Source organism: Astatotilapia calliptera, chromosome 14 (assembly GCF_900246225.1).
Source record: "Astatotilapia calliptera chromosome 14, fAstCal1.2, whole genome shotgun sequence".
NCBI lineage: Eukaryota > Metazoa > Chordata > Actinopteri > Cichliformes > Cichlidae > Astatotilapia > Astatotilapia calliptera.
In genome coordinates, this window is record NC_039315.1 from 17112040 (window position 1) to 17133094 (window position 21055).

Sequence of the window (21055 nt, forward strand, 5' to 3'; positions counted from 1 at the left end):
TCAGCTATCTCAGCATTGCCTCTCTAACTTTGTCTTCTTCACTCCAGTGAAAACCTCTTCAGCTCCAGTTCCTGTCTTTTTTTGAGGGGTGCCAGAATTTAATGATTAGCATTTAAAATGAATGAAAGAGTTGAATTGTTGCCTGTGATGCTTTGATAAAAACCCTGAAGATAGAGATGCATTTACCAATTCGTTGCCTTACTTTGTGTAACAGCTGAGGGTCTGGCTGTTCTTGTTATAATACTGAAAATAATGCATTCTTTCTATATACATGATTTCATCACAATATCTCAATATGTTTTTCATTTGTGGACTGCAGGCAGGCCAGTTTAGCACAGAGACTGCTAATCTTAAGGAGCCATGCTGTTGATCATAGTCTGGAATTGTTTTGCTTAAACTGACATCATCTAGATGGCTGCATATATGCATATCTCTATCAGCTTATTGTATATTATACAGTCCCAGTGGTGCCTTCACAGATGTGCAGCCACATGCCCCAGTTCATCCCCATACCATCATCCATCATCATCATCACAGATTCTGGCTTTTTAACTGTGCACAATTTTTTATTTTAAAAGCCATATTCATATTTTAATCACATATTTTTTTCTTAAAACCCTTTTTGTTCTCAGTTTATTGTTTTGTTTGTTAGTTTTATTATGACATATTCTTTTTTGTGTGTTTGGAAATATTTGTCTTTCATTAGCTTCCCATTTCAGACCAGCTCATCACTTTGTCTTCTAGCATCCATTTACTAAATTTCCACCTTTGTGTAGTCTTCTAGAATATTCCCCACTCTCTCTAAACAAATATAACAGAAATTGTCTGACACTCAAGTCCTGCTCGCTATTTTTAGAGTTAGTGTACATTTCACTGGACTAGCATGACCTTCATCATTTGTGCTGTCACGCGTCCAGCAGCATTTGGCTCTCCTTTCTCAGTTTTGCTGGTCTGGAAAAGTGAAACAAACACTTAAAGAGTAACTGTGTGTAGGACTGACCATGCAGCAAAGCTACTGCACTAAATAATAAACCCAAAACAAAGCTGTGTGGCTATCTGCCAAGGCCTGATTGTGTTTGTCGTGTTCGTGCCTTTGAGAGCATTTTTAATGCATAATAACGTGGCTTCCTTGGTCATATTATTATATTTTCTACTGTCAGAACATCCAAGAAGTCTGTGTTCAGTTTTTCCAGGTGACTGAAATTATAATGATAGAAAAAAAAGTATAATTTATACTTATGTTAATTTTAGCAAATTTCTGTGTTTGTGTGATGCATATATACAAATCTATGAATGCAACTTGCTAAATAACTTCACCCATTGATCGAATAACTGTCTGTTGTTGTTCCAAAATAAAAGCCATGATGCCTAACTCGAGGTTTTAAATGTAGGTCACAAAGCAATAAGCGACCTCCATTTTTATCTAGTTTAGTTTTGACACACATAGCAACATAAAAAAAGTAAAGAAAAAACATAATATTGTTACAGACGAAAAAATCTGGTGTAGTTTAAGTTTGCATTTAGAGCAGAATTGGTGCAAAGTTGCATCAGATTTTTTGCTTTTCAAGCATGGAAAGAACATCAAAACCAAGACAAAAAGCTTAGATGGTGCAGGTCTCAGCTGTGTGCTAACTCTTTGCTTTTCTCCTTGCTTTCTCCCTGTAGCAAAGATGATAGCAAAAAGGAAATAAAGGGACAGATAGATGGACGGAGGAACAGGAAAGGGGGAGATGTGTATACGTGCGGAGCTGCACTAGTCTGCGTTACATAGTCTGGGGGATTCCAGCCAGCTGCACTGGGAGCACTGACCTTGGCAGCTATTGCTCTGTTTTTCAATCGGCAGGACAAACCAGCGTTAGATGTAAGTGTCAGCTGGTCAGACAAATGATTTACTGACATTTACTGACACAGACTGGAGCTTAACAAGTCAGCGCACGTGTGACCGGTGCAGAAAAATAAATCAAACGTGTTTTCTGAATGTACTAATGTGCTGTTTTCAGCCCGATCATTCACTTCTACCTCACTTCGTTATGCAAGCACTGCAATACAAGTTATAAAATTCTCTGTGCCTCTGCTACAGGATACAGGATGGGAAGCTGTCGGGGTTATTTAACGGTGCAGGTGTGTGAATGTGTTTGTTTCCATTCTTGTTTTTTCCTTCCATTTTGGAGCTGCTTTGCTTTTGATCTCCTGGGAGTCCAGATTTTATTTCTGAGGCGAGTTGTTTTCGCTGACAATAACTCTTGCACTGATTTGTGGAGCCTGCATGCGAGGTTAACCATTTATGCACTTGTTATATCACCATCCTCTGTATGTCCTGCAAAGTCTGGGCTAACTGTTCAGACTCTAGGAGCAAAGCAGGAACTTGCTTACCCTTTATAGTCAAAGCCAGACAATGAATCATCCTGCATCTATCACTGCTATTAAAGCTGTAAGCTGACTCCTGTGGTTGCTTGCCAGCAGCAAATCTTGGAGGGCCCGTGTTATTTTGGTGTCAACTATGCTTACCATGTAGGCTGTAAGATTTGAAAATCACCTAATTAAGACGAATGCTGAATTGTTAAGTCCCATTAAGCACATGTCTATAAGATTAGAGTTAACCTCACGGAAAGTCACACGCTTCCAATGATATCTTGTTTTTCCAACACTGATAAAAATGTCCCACAACTCCGTGATGAGCAACAGCAAAACATATTGATGGGCTGGTCAATACGACGACCTTTCACACTTACTTTGTGACAACTGTGTGAACAAAAACATGATCGACAGACAACAACTGGAACATTTCCTAAATGGTTTTCATGTTGATCCTAAAAATATTGGTTCTTATTAAATAGTGAGGCATCTTTTTTATAGTTTTACATTAGCCTGTGAGCTTTTAACAGCCAGTTAGATTAATGTCATGGAATATTTCAGACTTTAAAGGTATTCCATTACTCGAAATATCGTACATCAGGTGTTTTTTATTTATTCTTCCTGTTAGATTTTACATAATCATATGATGTACATGTATTGTGTTGTGCTGCATGTTTTCAGCTATGAATAGAGCAAATTTCCCTGCTGTTATATAAGCTGGTTATGACCTGAGTCTTCGACAAAGGATGCTCTTTTCGCCTACACTGATGCAGTAACAACAAAATCTGGAATTCAGTTTTGATCTCTGACTGCGAAGTGTCCTTTGCTCAGCCGAGTTCAACGACTCGGTAAATATGTGCCCAGACGCAGTCGATCAAAAGCCTCACGGGTCGCGTTGTAACCTTAACCTGTTTAACTTCATCAATCCTTCAGCTTCGTCGCAGCGTGTGTGCTCTTCCCCATGAAGAGTGCTTAAATAAATCTATTTTTTTTATTTTGCTTTTCTTTCAAAGAAGTAGACAAGAAGCCCAATATTGATGTCATGTTTGCACACTCACGAGATTATCTCCGTCTGAATTTTATCTTAAAAGACTTTACACAGGAGGCGACAACAAGACTGGTAACAAAATCCACCCGTCCATCATCTTCAGATCCCACTAATCAAGCGTTTTTTTGCTTTTTTAGAAATTTTGTGTGATTAATGTGGACACAATCAAAGCACTGAAACAGGTTTTAGGTGGGTTTTGTGGTTTGCTTAAATCTCAGCTGCCTGCCTAAGAAGAAGAAGTGAAACCAAGTCTTCAGTAAACACAGAGAGCAGTTAATTTAATCTAAGCTTATACAGCTTTTGATAAGAAAGGAACTGGTTGTATTTCCCACAAACTTAAAGCTAAGATGCTAAAACTCACAGTAATTGACTTTGTTTATAGTAAACACACACACACACACACACACACACACACACACACACACACACACACACACACACACACACACACACACACACACACACACACGTATACAATGGACACTGTTTTGCATGTGAAAAAGAACATTTTTATAGGGCTCTGCACAATCCTTGGACAACTAAGAATAATGCATTACTCTTATTTATACTTAATTAACTCTGTCTCTCCTTCCTTGCTTTTGCACATTTTGCTCTGTTTGCATTCTTATTCTTGTTGGCTACAAATTTCATTTCACCCCATGAATGCATGGAATGGCAATAAAACCCACGAATCATTATTCACTTTCTTGCAGAGCCACCTTTAGCAGCATTAACTTGGTAAAATCACTTTCTGTATGACTTTATCAGTCTCTCACATCATTGTGGGAACATTTTCTTCTTACTCTTCTTTACAAACTTCAGTGTTTCAGCTCATTGTGATTTGTGGCCTTTCATTTATGCACAACTCTTTTAAGCTCTCGCCACAGAATTTCAATCATGTTGAGGTCTGGACTTTCTCTGTGCCCTTGAAGCACCTTAATTCTTTTTTCAGCCCTTCTGTTGTAGATTTGCTACTGTGCTTGGGTTCATTGTCCTATTGCACGACCCAATCTTGACCAAGCTTCAGCTTTCAGACAAATAGCCTCGCATCTGACACTAGAATATGTTGTAATTACATAGGAGTTCATTGTCGAGTGATTGTAAGGTGTCCAGGTCCAGTGGCTTGTAGAGACTGTGATGTAGCTCTGCAGTTGTTTTTTGTTTGTTTTGAGCATTGCAGGATCTGACCTTAGAGTGAATTTGCTGGGATGTTCACTCCTGAAAAGATTCTGACATTCTGCAAACAGGCACCAGAATCTTCCAGACTAGTAAACTGTCAAAATGTCTGCTTTTATAGAGGTGCTAACACTTGCTGATGATCAATACATTGACTGCATTTGATTAGCAGCATCTGGGTGCTACTTACAATCTTATTTCATATTGAAGACATAGGGATGTTTTTCACAGGACTGCAAATCCTGTAAATACTCCTGTAAAAACTGCAACTACTCTACTGCATAAAGTTGCATCATTTTAGATGCAAACGTTCCAGCAGTTGTAAATGTGCTATTAATAGTCTGTTATGGCATCTTAAGACTCAGTATGGGTCCATTAAAAAGCCATTACACGCCTTTGTATGTGCATTTACATAAAATGCATAGCTGCTGATATTATCACGAGCATTTCACATGGCTGCTCTCCAAGTCCATACGATTATATAGGGCTGCACTTGAAACACAGGATGCATGCGGCATGCCAATGCTGTGTCAATATGCCCTGCCCCTAATCCCTCAGGGTGAGGCGTTAATCCAGTGCCCTTACCCTTGACCTGACCTCATAACAGAACATTACCTAATTTCCTTTTGCTCTGCGATTAAATGAACTATAAAAAGTCAAATTAAATGCAAATTAGATTACATTCAGGCAACCCCCCCCCCCCCCCCCCCCACCAAAGTGTCTAACCAAACCCATGATGACTACAGATTGAGAACACTTTGTTCAGACTTTGCACTTCTGACTTTTGCACATCAGCCTCTGTGTCATGTGTACAGATGTGCGCCTAAACGTATGCAGACTTACAGTGCTGTGAAAAAGTTTTTGCACCGTCCCTGATTTCTTCGTTTTTTGGCATATTTGTCCCACTTACATGTTTCACATCATCAAACCATGTTAATGATAGACCAAAATAACCTGAGTAAATACAACATTTGTTTTTTGAATAATAACTTCATTATTTAAGGGAAAACCGCTATCCAAACTTACCTCTCTCTAACAATTGGTTTTGAGTGTGTTTGACTGTGGAATGGTGTGATGTTCGTGAAATATTGTGTTCATTTTATGCCAGACAAGACAAGACTCAAACCTTCCAAAAAGTTCTATCTTTGTCTCATCAGCCCACAGAAGATTTTCCCCAAAGCCCTTGGGGATCGAGAAGGCATTGGCAAATGCAAGATGAGCCTTTTGTGTTCATTTTGGTCTGCAGTGGCTTTCTCCTTAGAACTCTTCCACAGATGCTGTTTTTGCTCAGCCTCTTTCTTATTTTTGACTCGTGAACATTGACCTTTACCGAGAGAAGTGAGGCCTTTACATGTTGTTTTGGGTTCTTCTGTGACCTTCTGTATGGTAGGCTGGCCACTCCCAGGAAAGTTCACCACTATTCCAACTTTTTGAAAATAATGTGCTTTGGGGTCTTTAGGGACTAGAAAAGCGCTATATAAATACAGGCCATTTACCATTTAATGTGCTGTGCTGTGGTTCACTGAAGCCTTAGAAAAGACTGTAACCTTTTCCAGAATGAGAGATGTCAATGACTAGGTTTCACAGGTTTTTGTTTCGATTGTGGCATGATGTGTCATTTTTTGACATCTTTTAGGCTACTCAGCTTTGTCAGACAGCTTCTATTTAAGTGATTTCTTGATTCACCATGTCTGGTGGGAATCGGGCTTGATGAGGCTATTAAAATTGAAATCAGATTCTCATTAATGGGCCTAATCACAGTTAATCAATGATTTAACAAGAAGGTAGTTATGTTTTTACACAGAGCCAGGTAGGTTTGAATAGGTTTTTTTTTCCCTTAACATCTTACATTTCCAAATTATTATAAACTCTATAGCAGGGATGTCACATCATTTGACTTCTATCTTAGGAGGGCTGAACCAGTGAAACTTCTCTTTCTCTCAGTGTAAAGACGTTTAACCACACGTTTAGCAGTATGATATCTAAACATAAGCAAAAGAAGTGCAGTTTCAACATGCAGTCTCTGTTTTTGTACATGATAATGCTGCTGTAATAAATAAATGAAATCTGGCAGCATAACTCTTCAGTCTCTTCAATGATCTGGGCTTAGATTGTAAGAAATAAATGTTATTTATGTTATTGCCCAGACTTCCAGTTGTTATTTATTTATTTATTTATTAATTTATTTATGTTACCAACTGTAAAACAATAATGATAATTATAAAATGTTATATTAATGTTTAACTATTAAGTGTGTTAGTGTACTATGAATAGCCATGGAGGAGGTCTTTATCTGTTTTGAAACTTTCCCAAAGCTGTCCAGAGGACTCGGTTCAAATGTGTGCCGGCCTTGGCCTTGTGTTGACACCCCTGCTCTATAGATGCTGAGCTGCTGCGGCATCAGCTGAGCTTATATTGATGTTTTTATGATGTTTTATATCAGTATATAAGACGTGGGCATTTGCAGAAAACTATAAAGCCAGCATCTGTGTAATATGCATAGTATCTATCTAAGTACTTGATTTACAAATTGCATGCATTTTGATTCTTCTGCTTCAAACGCATGCAGGTTATCATTTTAATAATTATGTAAACCAGAAAAATCACGTATTGATAGACGGATATTCAGTTTTGCAGATTAAATATTCCAGCGTTATTTTGTGAATATTTGCCCCCGACCAGTACAGTGTAAAGATATTTGTCTGATATTTATCCTACGTTTTTATACTTTCGAGTCAACTTTTCTACATTCTGGTATTGTTTAAATAAATATTAAAATCTTTGAATAACATAAACGCATTATTTTCTATAGTATTTTTCTTTCCTCTCACGGGCGGTTTATGTTATTGCTGCTGTAGGTCGGCTATAGTAGCAAGTAGTCACATGGCCGGCCTGCATGCATGTAAACGGCAGTTGGAGCGAGACACAGAGAGAGAGAGAGAGAGCTGTGGGAGGAGGCGAAAGAGAGTAGGGGTGGGGGGAGGCAGACACAAACTGGGGGCGCTCACCGACACAACGGGGAGCGCTTTTTTTGGGTGTTTTGAGGGCGCCTGGCGGATCTCCGGGCTCCTCTTTTCGCCCCTCCGCCCGGTTTAATGTGTCAGGCCGCCGTTGGCTGCCCTCGCCACCTGGATATTATTTATAACCGACAAGAAAATTGGATGGGACGGACGCACGAGCTAGACAATCCCGGAAATAACATGCGTACTCTCAGCCTGTCACGTACGCTCGCCGAGGATTTGCATTGCTGTAGGCTGCCGTAGGTAAGCAGTGGATTGTGCTTTCCCGGCGAGAAATTTCAACGCTTTTAGACCCCATAACCTGCATATTTAACTTATTTAATACTCTGTGGGACGTTTTTCTTTTTTAATGGCGTTCAATAAACCAGTTTAGTCTTTCACTCTTTTTTTCAAGGGGCACTTAACAATAGTGGTGCTGCTAAGTTGGTAATGAATGGCAGACAAAGACGAAATATAAATAATTTAATTGGGGTTTCGTCAAAATTTAATACACTTCACGATGTCGAAGCTTATATTGAAAGCTCCTTTTATAGTGCTCATTTTATCCTATATTATATTTTTATTATTTTCGTGTCCATTGTCAAGGTGGTATAGCCCAACTGTGTGTAAAAGTGACTTGTTTTGACCTTCCTTCTTTGTAATGACTAAAATCTGGGTATAAAGCTGCAGTAAATATTAGCCTGCACATTTTTTCATTTTCTTTACACTGATAGCATATGCTTAGGATTGTATTTTTAAAAATGTATAGGCTGCACTGTTTTCTTGCTCCCACTTAAAAAATACTACGAGTAGGCCTATATACCGCATATATAGCCCAAACTAGGAGTTTGTTGCACCACATAAATATTAGGAATTATTTACATCAGCTCGCTGTGACAGGTGGTCTGCACTGTGCTATTAATAGGTCTAAAGTGTATCGTTTTGCTCTTCACAGAAATGCCCAACACACTCCCAGAATGTGTATATATAAGACACGGTGACAAACAAACACGCTGCTTCAGAGTATTTAAACCGGAGAAATGGGAGGAATCAAAGGCAGCAGAGGAGGACTTAGTCATGAAACTTCCATCGGTTGCGCCAGGGATCTTCTCCCCCAGAGAGAGCAGCAGCGGCTCAGCTAGAAAATGAGTCGAGGACGTGAAGTACGTGCGCATCCAGCAGATGACGAGATGAAATGGAGAGTTTGGAACAGACGGACCTTGTAAACCCAGCCCGCGGATCCGTCGCAGTTTCACACAAGCAGGACAGAGGAGCGAACAGCAGGCAGTTTGTCAGCGGACCGACAGAGATTCACCACACGCACCGGACGGACATGGGGCTTAATGGCTTATGTGCGGCGCCGGTCGGCAGTCCAACCGCGGCGGAGTTGCTCGCGGATCTAGCCTCTCAGACTGACTCCCCGGGAATCACCACCCCAACGAAGCAATGCAAAACCGGCGTGCCGCTCTACAACGGCGGGGTGGTGTCGCCTTCTGCAACTGTAGAGGGCAACCACTCAGGCGTTTTGGCTCAGACGCCAAATGGTTACCCTGCCCAAGTAACGGGGGTGGAGGGGCAAACGGAGGGCCCCGGGTACCCCCTCACCAGCAGAGCCTGCCTGATGGAGAACGGGGACTGGACTGCTCATGAGAAGCACCCGTCAGTAATGCGGAGACTCAATGGTGACTTAAAAACCAGACAGGCACAACAGCAGAAAAAGAGATGTGGGGAGAATCGGGAGATTGGGCCAGAGACTGTTAACAGCCAGAGCGTGGGGTCACCTGGACCAGGAGGTTCTATGGACCCAGTATTCGCTTCAGGGGACTCAGACTGGAAGCGGAGAAGGTTGGTAGAGGGAGGCGTTGCAATCAAATCCACAGAAACCAGCAGAGTGGCTCGAGCAGTCGCCCCTCTCTCAGTTGCTGTCAACTGTGGCAACAGTTCCCATTCCAACCAGTTGGCTTCCTTAACCCACGCTGCCCCTCATAATAATCAGCACAGTGGGCACAGTAAGGTGGCTTCTTCAGGCCTTTCAGCTACACCCGGGGTACATGCTGCCCGTAACCCACCACTTCCTGCAGGGACTGGCTGGTCAGCAGAGCGCATAGCCAAGCAGTACATCGTCCCTTGCATGACGTATTATGGGATTTGTGTAAAGGACAACTTCCTGGGCTCCCAGCTGGGCGACAGAGTCCTGGAAGAGGTGGAGACTCTAAATCAGAATGGGAAGTTTCTCGGTGGGCAGCTGGTGAGCCAGAAGAACATTCCCTCCCTTAACATCAGGGGCGACCAGATCGCCTGGGTGGAGGGGAAAGAGCCCGGGTGCGAGAACATTGGAGTGCTGATGGCTCACATAGATGAGGCCGTCATGTACAGCTCTGCCAATGGACAGCTTGGGAACTGTGTCATCAACGGACGCACTAAGGTGAGAGGAGTGGGGGAGGGGGGTGCGGGTGAGAGGTTTTAAAAGAAACGTGCCAGAGAAAACGGAGGACAATAAAGGATGCCAGAGTAGAGCGTCAGTCTGACCTCATTCAAATTGTGCTAGGCTGTCTTGTCTGCCCTGCTTTACCTTCTATAATGCCGACATGTGGGTAGGCAAACACACACCATCGCACCACATGGGGAGAGTGCGCAGGGCTCCTGCTGATAGGATGTCAAGATGAGCCCTGTGTTTGTGGCACATGCGAGAGGGAGGGGCTGCAGTCCTACTCGCACTAGGTTTAGGCCTGCCGAAGTTTATCTCCCCGTCCTAGTCCCTGCCTTCATACCTCTGGCACCCTAAAGAAGAAGAAAACAAACTCGGGGCTGTATCTCCTCCTGCCATCGCTTTATCTCTGCCAGAATTTTCTATCATCACTTTGACCCACACAAACATGGCACAGGCATGGCAGAGGAGTGTTTGTTTTCATTTCCCTTATCTTATATCTCATGCCACGTGAGCAGCATTTTTTTCCCCCTTATTTTACTTTAGCATCACTACGTGACCCAGTTTTTCCATTGATATTTTTCAGACACAGTGCACAATTATCAGAGTGCGGCCCTCAGGAATGAGCCCCAAAATTACAAAATACTTCCCCAATAGTTTGGGAAAAACATTGTAGAAGAGCAAAGAAAAAAAAAGAATTGAACTTTGTTAGTCTTTTTCCATGTGTTTATCTCTGTGTATATCTGTTAGGGGCACTGTATGCTCTCCCCCCTGTCTGTGTTTTACACGCCAGTCTGGGCTGGGGTTTTTTTCCCTTTGTTTTTTTTTGTTTTTTTTACTCCTGTTGAAATGCGCAACCTGTTTTATGTGGAAAAGACGTCCAGGATGGCTCTTGATGTTGACCAAATGTGATCTGATCTGAAAAAATAGACACATTAATGCTCCGCATTGGAAAGCTGTTGCCTGCAAGCTGGCAACCACACAAGTCTTTGCAGCGGTGTAGCAAATTAGCCAGCATTTATCTTTATGTCTATGCAAAATACAACACACAGATGTAAAAAGTTGCTTGAAACCATGTCAAACAACTGTTTTGTTGTTTGACATAATAAAACATGGATGGATGGATATTCTTTTTTCACCTCTATTTCCATAGTGCTTCCTTCACAACCTTGCTAACTCTGCTCAACTGCACATAGCACCCTGCCCTAAATGCATGTCTTACCATTTACGTCAGCTTGAGACTGTGTTTAAACGAGGTCTGTTGTGCTTATCTCACTGCAGCCGCCTTTGCTCCCTTAGACTTGGGCCGACAGCGCTGCTTCAGTAAAGTGAAGCCACTTTAACATAATGCCTGAGCAGAGCTGTGTAAGGGTAACACATGCCCAGTTTTCCACAATTACCCCCATCCCTGCACTTCAGAGTGCAAAAACAGTAACAGTAAGGTCTTGTGCATTGCTGTTGAATGGCATTCTGCCGTGTAGCCTGTCTCACATTAGAAAACACTCTTTATCTTTTGACACTTTAAGCTGCAGCTTACTTTCATGACAGAAGTGGATTTATCTTTGAAGTCAATAACGCATCGAAGGTGTTACTTCGATCTTGAAAACAACAACAACAAAAGAGCAAACACTTAACCCTGGAAACAGTATGCAAATCTTCAATGCAGAACTTTAACGCTGTAAATGTAAAATGTGCTGATTCCAGTTTCTGCAGTGCCATGAAATTAGGAGGACAGTGAGTCAATCTTGGTTGATTATTAGATCCCACTGTTTTATTGTGAAGGATAATACATCCTTCACAATGTATTGTGTTAACTTTTACCTACTTGGTCATCTATTCTCTCTTAGATGGGATAACAAACCGAGTGACCCCTTGGTGAAAATGTTCGAGACCTAAACGGCAGTTGTTCCCAGGCCAAAATCACATTGTGCGCTCTTGGTGCATAAAAATAAAAGGAAAAGGTCCGTGCCGCATAGTACAAAATGTCCTGACGGGGTGTTTGTGTGGATTAGTGCGAGAGACAGCATTGCAATAGGTGCAATTGTGGAGTGAGCATGAAAGAAAGAGGAAGTGATAAGGAAAGGAAAAGAGGCAGTACAGAATACAGATACATGGAAGGGGCACCGTGTGGGTACTGTGGGGTACGTCCTCTCGTCTCATTGTCCAGAGTGCACTTGTATTTTTTCCTTCTTCTTGGTGTTCTGCTCTTCTTCTCGTCTTTTCCTTTTCTCCACATTTTCATTTCCCATGTCCTTTACTCCCTTTCTCCTTTCCCGTTTTATCAAGCCCCTTATTTGCTACTTGGGCAAAATATTTCCCTGCCGTTACCTTGGTAACAGGCCCATACAGAGTAGAGCTGCGCATTGTGTATGAAAGAGATGAGGAGAGGAAAAAGAGGGCCTGGCAATGCCCAAAATAATGCCGCACCAGCAGTAAGTAGCACTTTTTTCCCCCAAGCCTGTCTACTGTTAGTCAGCAGAAGGCCGGTTTCGCTGCCTGTGAGAACGTGGGGGGGGGGGGAAGGCAAGGATTATAGTGTTAACAAAAGGAATGGTAATGTAGTTTACATGACCCAAGGTGATACTGGGAAAGTCTCAAAGATAAGGGATGGGTTAGAGGAGATGTGAACGTGCAGTGGATCAGGGGGTAAAGGGAAGACAGTGATGAGTAAGCGAGAAAGGGCGATGCAGCAGAAGCTTGGCATATTAGGACTGTCTGTCTTCTGCAGTAAAGTGTCCTTAGATGCCCCTCCTAGAGCTCAGCAGTGCCACCGTGCAGGCAGGAGCCAGAAGTCATATACTAACACGCAGGCTAGTCACTGAGTTCCTAGCATGGATGGATGAATGGTTGGATTTTCAGTTTTTAAATCAATTTAATTTCCTTTCAGATAATCTATGGTAAATAGAACCAGATTTTAGTTTTAACAGTTAACATTTGGTTTCCCTTTGATGACAAGTTGGTGTTTATAAGGACGCTTGCCTATCATTTTGAATGCATCTTAATGTGATGTTATGCAAGATCCACTACTCTAAAGGACCCAGGCTTGGTGCATAATATGTGGAGCTGCTAATTTTTTATTTAAAAAAAAGAAATAGTGTATCGTGTACATGCAAATGCTAACACCTACAGAAATAGTCGTTTGACTGTGTTGCTTAGGCTAATATTCAGGGCTGACTCATACATAATGAGTGCAACTGTGGCTATAGTGTGACTGACTCATAAGGGCACAGCCTATGATCTCACCATTTTTATTTTTTTTTTTGGTTTCCTTTGTGTTATGTTCACACAACCCCGAGTAATATACTGTTAACACTAGAGGCTGTTTATTATATTTGAATTTGATTGTGTTTCTAACCATTTATATCTTGTCATGCGGCAATGTCTCCAAATGCGATAGTGCTGTGTTGATGTGATTCAGCTTTAGAGGCTCACATTTTGTAACCTTAATGACAAATTTGTTTTGTTTTTTTTAATTAGGCGAGGGAAAGAGGGGTCTACCGCCTCTTTCAAAACACTCACAGAGTTGCAGTGAATCCAGAGCCTGGGCATGTTAGCAGATATTGGCTATTCTTGAATGGGAGAGTGACACTCACTTGGATCACAGTATTGCTGGTTACGATATGCTGCTAGGGAACAATTATAGAGTTATTGTTTGAACTCACCTAGTCCAAGTCACACCCCTTCTCACACACTCTAAAACCATCCTTCAGCTTATATGAGCAGCAAACTAGATGTGAATCTGGCTAAGCAGCGGGCCGTGACATCAAACTGGAAGGACGGCAGAGATATGAGCTGGGAGTGGCAGAGCAGTTCAGCCTTATTCCGTTTTATTCACCCGGGCTCTTATCTCATTCTCAATTTGGAAGAAATTAATAATCTCTTTTTCTGCCTTATATGAAATCTCCTGCTCTCCCGGCTGCTTCTGAGTAATCAGTTTTGAAAATGGAGCAAAAATACTGTGCTGCTTGACAGTTAGTGACTCAGCAGGTCTCAACTGTGGAATTGAAAAAGATTTGTTTTACCGAAGAGTCCTTGAGCAGCTCCAAAACATTCACCATCAAGGACTTGTTGACTTTGATTCACGTTTTCCATTCATCCGAAAGGGCTCAGGGCTGCCACACGGCAAAATGTGGTGGAGATTGAGGACTTCTTTTGGCCTGCTAACACACTTCTCTTATGTTTTCATAGCATAGAGTTTGGGAGACATGCACAAGGCTTGTGGGATCCGCAGGGGACTTTAAAATAGTAATGTTTGCAACCGTAAGGAGTAACCGATCTGTGCAGTCTATATCTGTTGCAGCAGATGAGTAATATGACTCAAAGAGGATTTTAAAACAGTTTACTTGAAGGTTAACGAATCCTGAAATGTTTATAGAAACATAACTACCACCAAAACCCAGACTGAAAACTTTTTGTTTCTGAAATTCTCCTTAGCGTTTGGAGTCATCACAGTCAACTTGCAACATTTTCGCTGCTGTGCGTCACACGCATAAAAATGCCTTCCCTCTCTTTTACTCGATCACCTTGGCAAACGGCAATGCCTGTATTTGTTCAGCCATCCCCTCACCCAGCCCCACCCCCCACCTCCACCATAATTCCCTTTATCTGAATATGCATGTGGCATTGGAGTTTATTTTTGTTCTCCTCCAGAACAGCTTGTTCTGCCTGCCTGCCCGTCACCTGGGTATCTACCCAGAGCTGCCATTAGAGCATTAATGCTGGTCCCGGGCAGGCATGTGGTTTGTGCAAGTTAGACTTGAACTTACTGAGGGGAGAGATGAGGAGGTGAGGAGGGCCAGAAATGACAGATAGGATCAATTTGTGCTGTTTAGCTGACCGAGTATTGTGTGTCTGTGGGTGTCTTTGCAACTGACAGGTGTAGACTGATGCAATGTGGATGTATATGAAACTTATTTGAATACTATCGTTGTGTTAGAAAACTTTTTTTTTTCACCTCAGGTAGGTTTAAAGTAAAAAATAATAATAAAATAAAACAATAACTCATCTTCTAAATTATATACCCTTCTTGTGTACGCTTTGATAGCCACAGTGTATCAGTGTGCGTTTAATGTGTTTATGCTTCAGGGCTAGGCCTGAGGTGCCTGATGCGGCATATCACATGTTAATTGTGGTTAATTACAGCTGTTAAGACAGTTTGTGGGCATTTATGGGGGAAACCATACTTCCTCGAATACATGCACACCCAAAATATTTATACTCATTGTTAAAAAAATCAAATTTGTCATTGAGTATCAAAATGTCTGGTATGCCATTTTCCCGTTCTCAATAGCTGCGATTCAGATGATCACAAACTGCCTACCAGAATCCACTCTGCTTCAAAGATAGCTGCCATTAAAATAAAACTACTTATAAAAATTATACTCATAAGTATTCTAAACCTGAATAGTTTCCTTTTTGAATTAAGTCAAAACCAAAGTATACCTTTATACAGTTTGCTGTCTGTTTAATGACAGAGTGCATATTTATCCTTTGCACAACAGAGCAGCTTCTTGTCTGCACAAAAGGGCACGTACCCCCACAAGACCGATCAGCTGTTATCACTGTGGTACAAGGTCAGCAGCAGAAGGTAATATGTGAACTTGACAGTGACAGCAGGGTGCTAAAAGTAGACTCCTGTCTGGTATTTTCTTCTTCTTGTCACTGTTTGGCATGAAGATGTTGCAAAGTCAACAAGTAGAGGTCCTAAGGGTTAGCACATCAAAACAAACGATCAGTTGTTCAAAAAAAGCCGAAAATGACCAATTATAAGGCAAACTTTTTTTTTTTTACACTCCTCAGCCGTAAAAGGCTGACGGGCTATTGTCACTTCACTGGATGGGTGGCTTGGACAACTTAGTTTATGACTGCGATAGAATTCACAGAATTAGAGGCGTCATAGGAGCTTATACTGATGCCATAAGTATGTCTACTGCACGTCATGGATAAGTTTGAATATCAGTGACCTCAACCCCAAAGAGTCAGAGGTCATATTTTTCAGAAAATCTTGTAAATGCAATAACTAAAAAAGGAAGTCACCTAAGATTTTCAAATAGATACTTTAGGTCTATCTACTAAAAATCTCGGACAGGTTTGAATCTCACTGATCTCGATCTCAAGGTCAGAGGTCAGGTTTTCTTAAAAAAATAAAATAAAAAATATCTTGTGAATGCAATAACTCACGAACAAGGCGACGTATGGTTTTGAAAACAATGCCATTGGTACATCTAATAGAAATCTCAAGACGAGTTCTAATCCTGGTGACCTTGACATCAAAGTCAAAATAACCCAAGAGAGTGCCTGGTTCTCCTGGAAATTTGTAAAAGGGTGTTGTTGTTGTTTTTTTTCTCTTCCCACTGTCATCGAGTACTTGCTCATAGGGGTCATCTGATTGTTGGGAGCTTTTTCTGTATTATTGTAGGGACTCTGTTGAAATAAATTCTAAGTAAAGCGACACTTCTAATGATCATAAGCAACACACCCAAATATCCGTTTTTCATTTTGTACAATTAGTCTGCTCATTTTGACATGGACACCGTTTGGCAGTCTGAGTCGAGAAGAAGAGGTCTAGAGGTTAATGAGCGCTAACTCTGAGCACTGGTCAGTAATGAGAGCAGACAATTGTTGCCAAGCAGAGTCACACAATCAAGCTCACTTTTCTATGAAGCCCAGCAAGAGGAGCAGGAAAGCATGCATCAAAGCTCTCCTCCACAAAGTGTTACAGTCACTTTTGAGTTTCACAAACAACACTAGGGCAGGTGTGTTTGTCTTAGAAATCTATGTGAGCAGGCTTTCATTTCCTAAGGGTACAAGTTGCACACTGTAGTACAAGAACTTAAACGATAGCATCAGCTGAGTTAAATCAATACTGCGGCATTGCAGAAGCTGTTAGCAATGAATAATAGTATTGCTCAGCTGAGCTAAAGTGATGCGCTGACTCGTATTGTAAGCTTTGCTTCCCATGCAGAACAGTATAAGTCAAGACAATGACAGTATCTTCTTCTGTTGTCAACCTGGAGAGATAATAATGAAATCGTTACTTTACACGCTGCCAAATGCATCAGCCACAATCTCCGCTAGCAAAAGCTGATGTCAGTGAGTAAGTGAATCAGCTATAGATTTTTCATATATTGAGGAGACTTAAAGCCAGAGGAGACAGTTTGGAAAGTTACTGAAGCACAAATATGCCCCAGTTAATCTGAAGAATATGTCACACAGCCTTGTATGTATCATATTTTGGCACAGCTCTATTTTTTAGCCTACAGCCACGTGGCCCTGTAGTGGCCCTCGTCTGGAATGCGCATTGAACGAAGGACTTTTCACGCAGGTCTCAGTTCCCTCTGTCTCCCCAGAGAAAGCAGTGCTCTCCTGCTTCACAGCCTCCAACTCTCAGACGTCAAGCAGGGGAAATACCAGCGTGAAACCATTGTTTGCAGATCGTTTCTTTGCTGAACTCTGACATATTTCTTTGCTTTACTGCGCTGCCCACTTAATAACACAATGGAAAATATTAAATATTCAAATAGTTCTCGTGTGTGTGTGTGTGTGTGTGTGTGTGTATATGTGTATAGATAGATAGATAGATAGATATGGTGGTGTGGTTTACTGCAGAGGGTTCGAAAAGCCAAATGTGAGAGATGATTAGAGCAGGAGATGAGGAGGAGGGTAGCTGCATCATTCCTGCACTGCATCACTCGTATCTTCTGCTAGTGGCCGACCTTTCAAACAGTCCTGCCTCTACGTTACAAATATGGCTGAAGAATAAAAATCAAAAGTTAACTCTGTGTTTTTTGTTATAATGGTGTATCAAGTTATAACTAATGATCCCATTTCTTCTGTTTTTAGGCCATGGTTGCCTGTTACCCAGGTAACGGGGCAGGGTACGTGCGCCACATTGACAACCCTAACGGTGATGGACGGTGCATCACCTGTATCTACTATCTTAACAAGAACTGGGATGCCAAGGTACATTTTTTTCCACTATTTGTTTCACTCAGTTGAAATGAGAAAAACAAGTTAATCATCATTAGTTTATATGTGCATCTAATGTTATTGCATTATTATTATTATTATTATTATTATTATTTTGTATTTGGTAACCCGGGTAAACCCTCAGGGATTCGCATTATGTACTTTGGAAATAAGTATTTCTGTTTCTGTTATGCATTTGTCTTGTTTGTAGAAACAAGGTGGGTTGCTGCAGATCTATCCTGAAGGCAAAAATGTGGTAGCCAAAGTTGAACCTCTCTTCGACCGGCTGCTCATCTTCTGGTCTGACCGCAGGAACCCACATGAAGTTAGGCCAGCCTACTCAACTCGGTTAGTAACACGTGCACATTAATTCATGTAAAATCATGCAATGGGTTATTGGCAGCTAACTGTCTTCTGTTGCTCAGTTCTATAAGTACATCATAATTAACATACAGTTTAGGCTTTTTGTGCAGAAACCAATATATGTTTTTATCAAAACTATTCCAGCAGGTTAAAAAAAGATTACATTTATATTTTCCCTTCGCTCCCCTCTCTCTATTCTCATTTTACTTCAGCGTGGTCATTGTCGGTGTCTTTCTACAGTTGATTACGTGTGTGTATAGAAAACTGGGTTTCACATGGGTTGAAGTTTCCTTGATGCTCACACGAGATAATTCGGACCCACTTTACAGACCGACGTAAGCGTTTGCATGTTTACAAGGTCACGTGGCACGTAGCCTTTTACTCTCCCATCTCCTCTCCTCTGCGTCTTGACTGCTGGGGGGCGAGGTGGGGCCGGAGGCAGGAAATATGTGTTTCCTGAGGAGGTCGGTGGGAGGGAGTGGGGAGGAAGGTTCGATTGCAGGACTCGTGCTGGAAAGGCAAAGACATGAGAGACAGGAATAAACAATACAGCCCCACAGGAGAGATGAGAAACAGCAAGAATTAACCCTATGCTGCCTGTGACGTCTGCGGCCTGGTCGACTTTAGTTTTTATTTGTTTCTTTTGTGACATTGTGACTGTTACGACCATTGTGTTCCTGCTTTATCAATTTATAAAATTCACAGACAATGTCTCTTTTTCTTCTTCTTTTTTTTCCCCCCTTTTTGAGCCATAGTTCTTTGTCCATAAAAAGATGAGCTTTTATTCTTATTTCAGCCTTTTTGTCTCTTGCAGCTATGCCATCACAGTCTGGTACTTTGATGCCAAAGAGAGAGCAGAGGCTAAAGAGAAATACCGATTGGGTGAGTTTTCTGTTTTTACTCTTCTTGGTTGTGAGCAGCGTTACTTCTTGTTTCATTTGGTGTAATTTGTTGCTGCATGACGATTAATATGCCTTTTCTGTTCTTGCATCCATAGCAACAGGACAGAAAGGTGTTCAAGTGCCTGTCACTCAAAACAGCAGGATATAAATCTCATCTAGTGACTGGAGAGCACTCTCAGAGCATTACGTGCCTTCCTTAACTGTTAATGGACATTGTGATCATTAAGAGAGATGCCGTTAAGCTATTCATCACCACAGCTCTTCAAGTGTCGGCTGTCAGAGTCACATCACAGCCCGTGATGTAATATTTTTGCTGCCCTATGACCGGGCTGCTGAAACGTAGAGCACAGCGAGCAGGATTGTATGGCAAAGGTCATATTTGCACGTCGTGGCAGAAGAAGAAGGAAAATTACTCGAGCTTCTCACTGAATCGCCTATGAACACAGCAAGCTGAAAAACATTATTGCAGTTTTTGCCTGTTCAGTTATCAGCGGTGTATTGAGATATCAACGTTTTTACTCTGCTCTCGTGTATTTTTTTCCCAAGCGAAACACAAAGAGCAAAAGTGGTAAATCAATGGAAGCACAGTAGAAATCAATGCCATGAGATTCTTTGCTCCCTCTCGACTGTAAGACAGTGCCCTTGTCTCATGATGTGGGCAAGACAAAAGAAATGGGCCATGACAACGCAAAGAGTGGCTGTCAGCCACGATGCAGTGGACAGCCGCGCCGTGGCACTCATTCGGTCCTGGCTGAAGGACTAAGTCTTGCATGGGGACAGCTCTACACCATAGTTTGACACTGTATAGCACACTATGTAGGGTTCATAACGTGTGGGCTCTTTTGCAACAGCCTCTCAAAATGTTAGTGCAGTAAAAACACAAATCCAGCATGAACCTCTTTTTTTTTTTTTTCTTTTTTTTTTTTTTAATCTTTAGTAGATACAATGTGTGTGTAACAGATTTTCAAGAAGTAAAGCTGTTCTACATACTTGATGGAGAGTCCTCTGTAAATGACTGAAATTCACAGCTCACATATGAGGCAAGATGTTCACTGACAGTGGACAATACAGGGTTTGAAGAAACTGTGTGTGTGTGTGTGTGTGTGTGTGTGTGTGTGTGTGTGTGTGTGTGTGTGTGTGTGTGTGTGTGTGTGTGTGTGTGTGTGTGCGCGCGCGCGTAGATCCAGCTTGATTCTTAACTGTTCTTAACAAAATGGAAACAACAAGTTACCGTCAGTGTGGATGCTGTTGAACAAATCTACCCACCCCCTTAAAAAAAAAAAAAAGAGGCACACAAAAACAAAAGATGGATAGCAAAAAGAATCAGATGTCTAAGTTAAACTTAGCAGTAATTAACAGAACGATTAATCTCAGTCAGTCTGTGTGCTCGAGACCTTTTCATATACAAAGCACAGAGTAAACATACACTGTATAAATGAACAAACAGCCAGGTGAAAATATTGCCTACTCGTGTGTGGGATTGAGTATTTGTGTGTAAATGTGCACGTGTCCGTCAGATTCCAGTGTCTTGAAGAGGGCTGCAGGTATTCTCTCAGTGTATCTTAGATTGATTGAAGAGAAGGTTGTTTTTTTTTTTTAATTAAAAAAAAAAAAAGCACTTTATTGTTTAAAATTGCCATGCGTGAATGATAGAGGGGGAAAACATGATTACAAATGTAGATTAATGACTTTATGCTGTGTATAATATGATTCATTCAAATGCAATAGAAACTAAAACAATGAGAAAGAATGGAAGCTGTCTTTTTAAAAAAAATGTATTTAATTAAAATGTTTCTGTTTTGTACACGAAAATTGT

At 41.4% G+C, this 21055-nt stretch overlaps 1 protein-coding gene across 1 annotated transcript; it reads left to right on the plus strand.

Moving 5' to 3' along the window:
- Positions 1 to 7546: 7546 nt before the first annotated feature.
- egln2 (egl-9 family hypoxia-inducible factor 2) lies at positions 7547 to 20154 on the plus strand. The gene is made up of 6 exons (XM_026192166.1): positions 7547 to 7842; positions 8534 to 10003; positions 17849 to 17968; positions 18186 to 18322; positions 19152 to 19219; positions 19335 to 20154. The coding sequence occupies exons 2-6, from the start codon at positions 8774 to 8776 to the stop codon at positions 19385 to 19387; spliced, it is 1608 nt and encodes a 535-aa protein (XP_026047951.1). The 5' UTR covers positions 7547 to 7842; positions 8534 to 8773; the 3' UTR covers positions 19388 to 20154.
- The last annotated feature ends 901 nt before the right edge of the window (positions 20155 to 21055 follow it).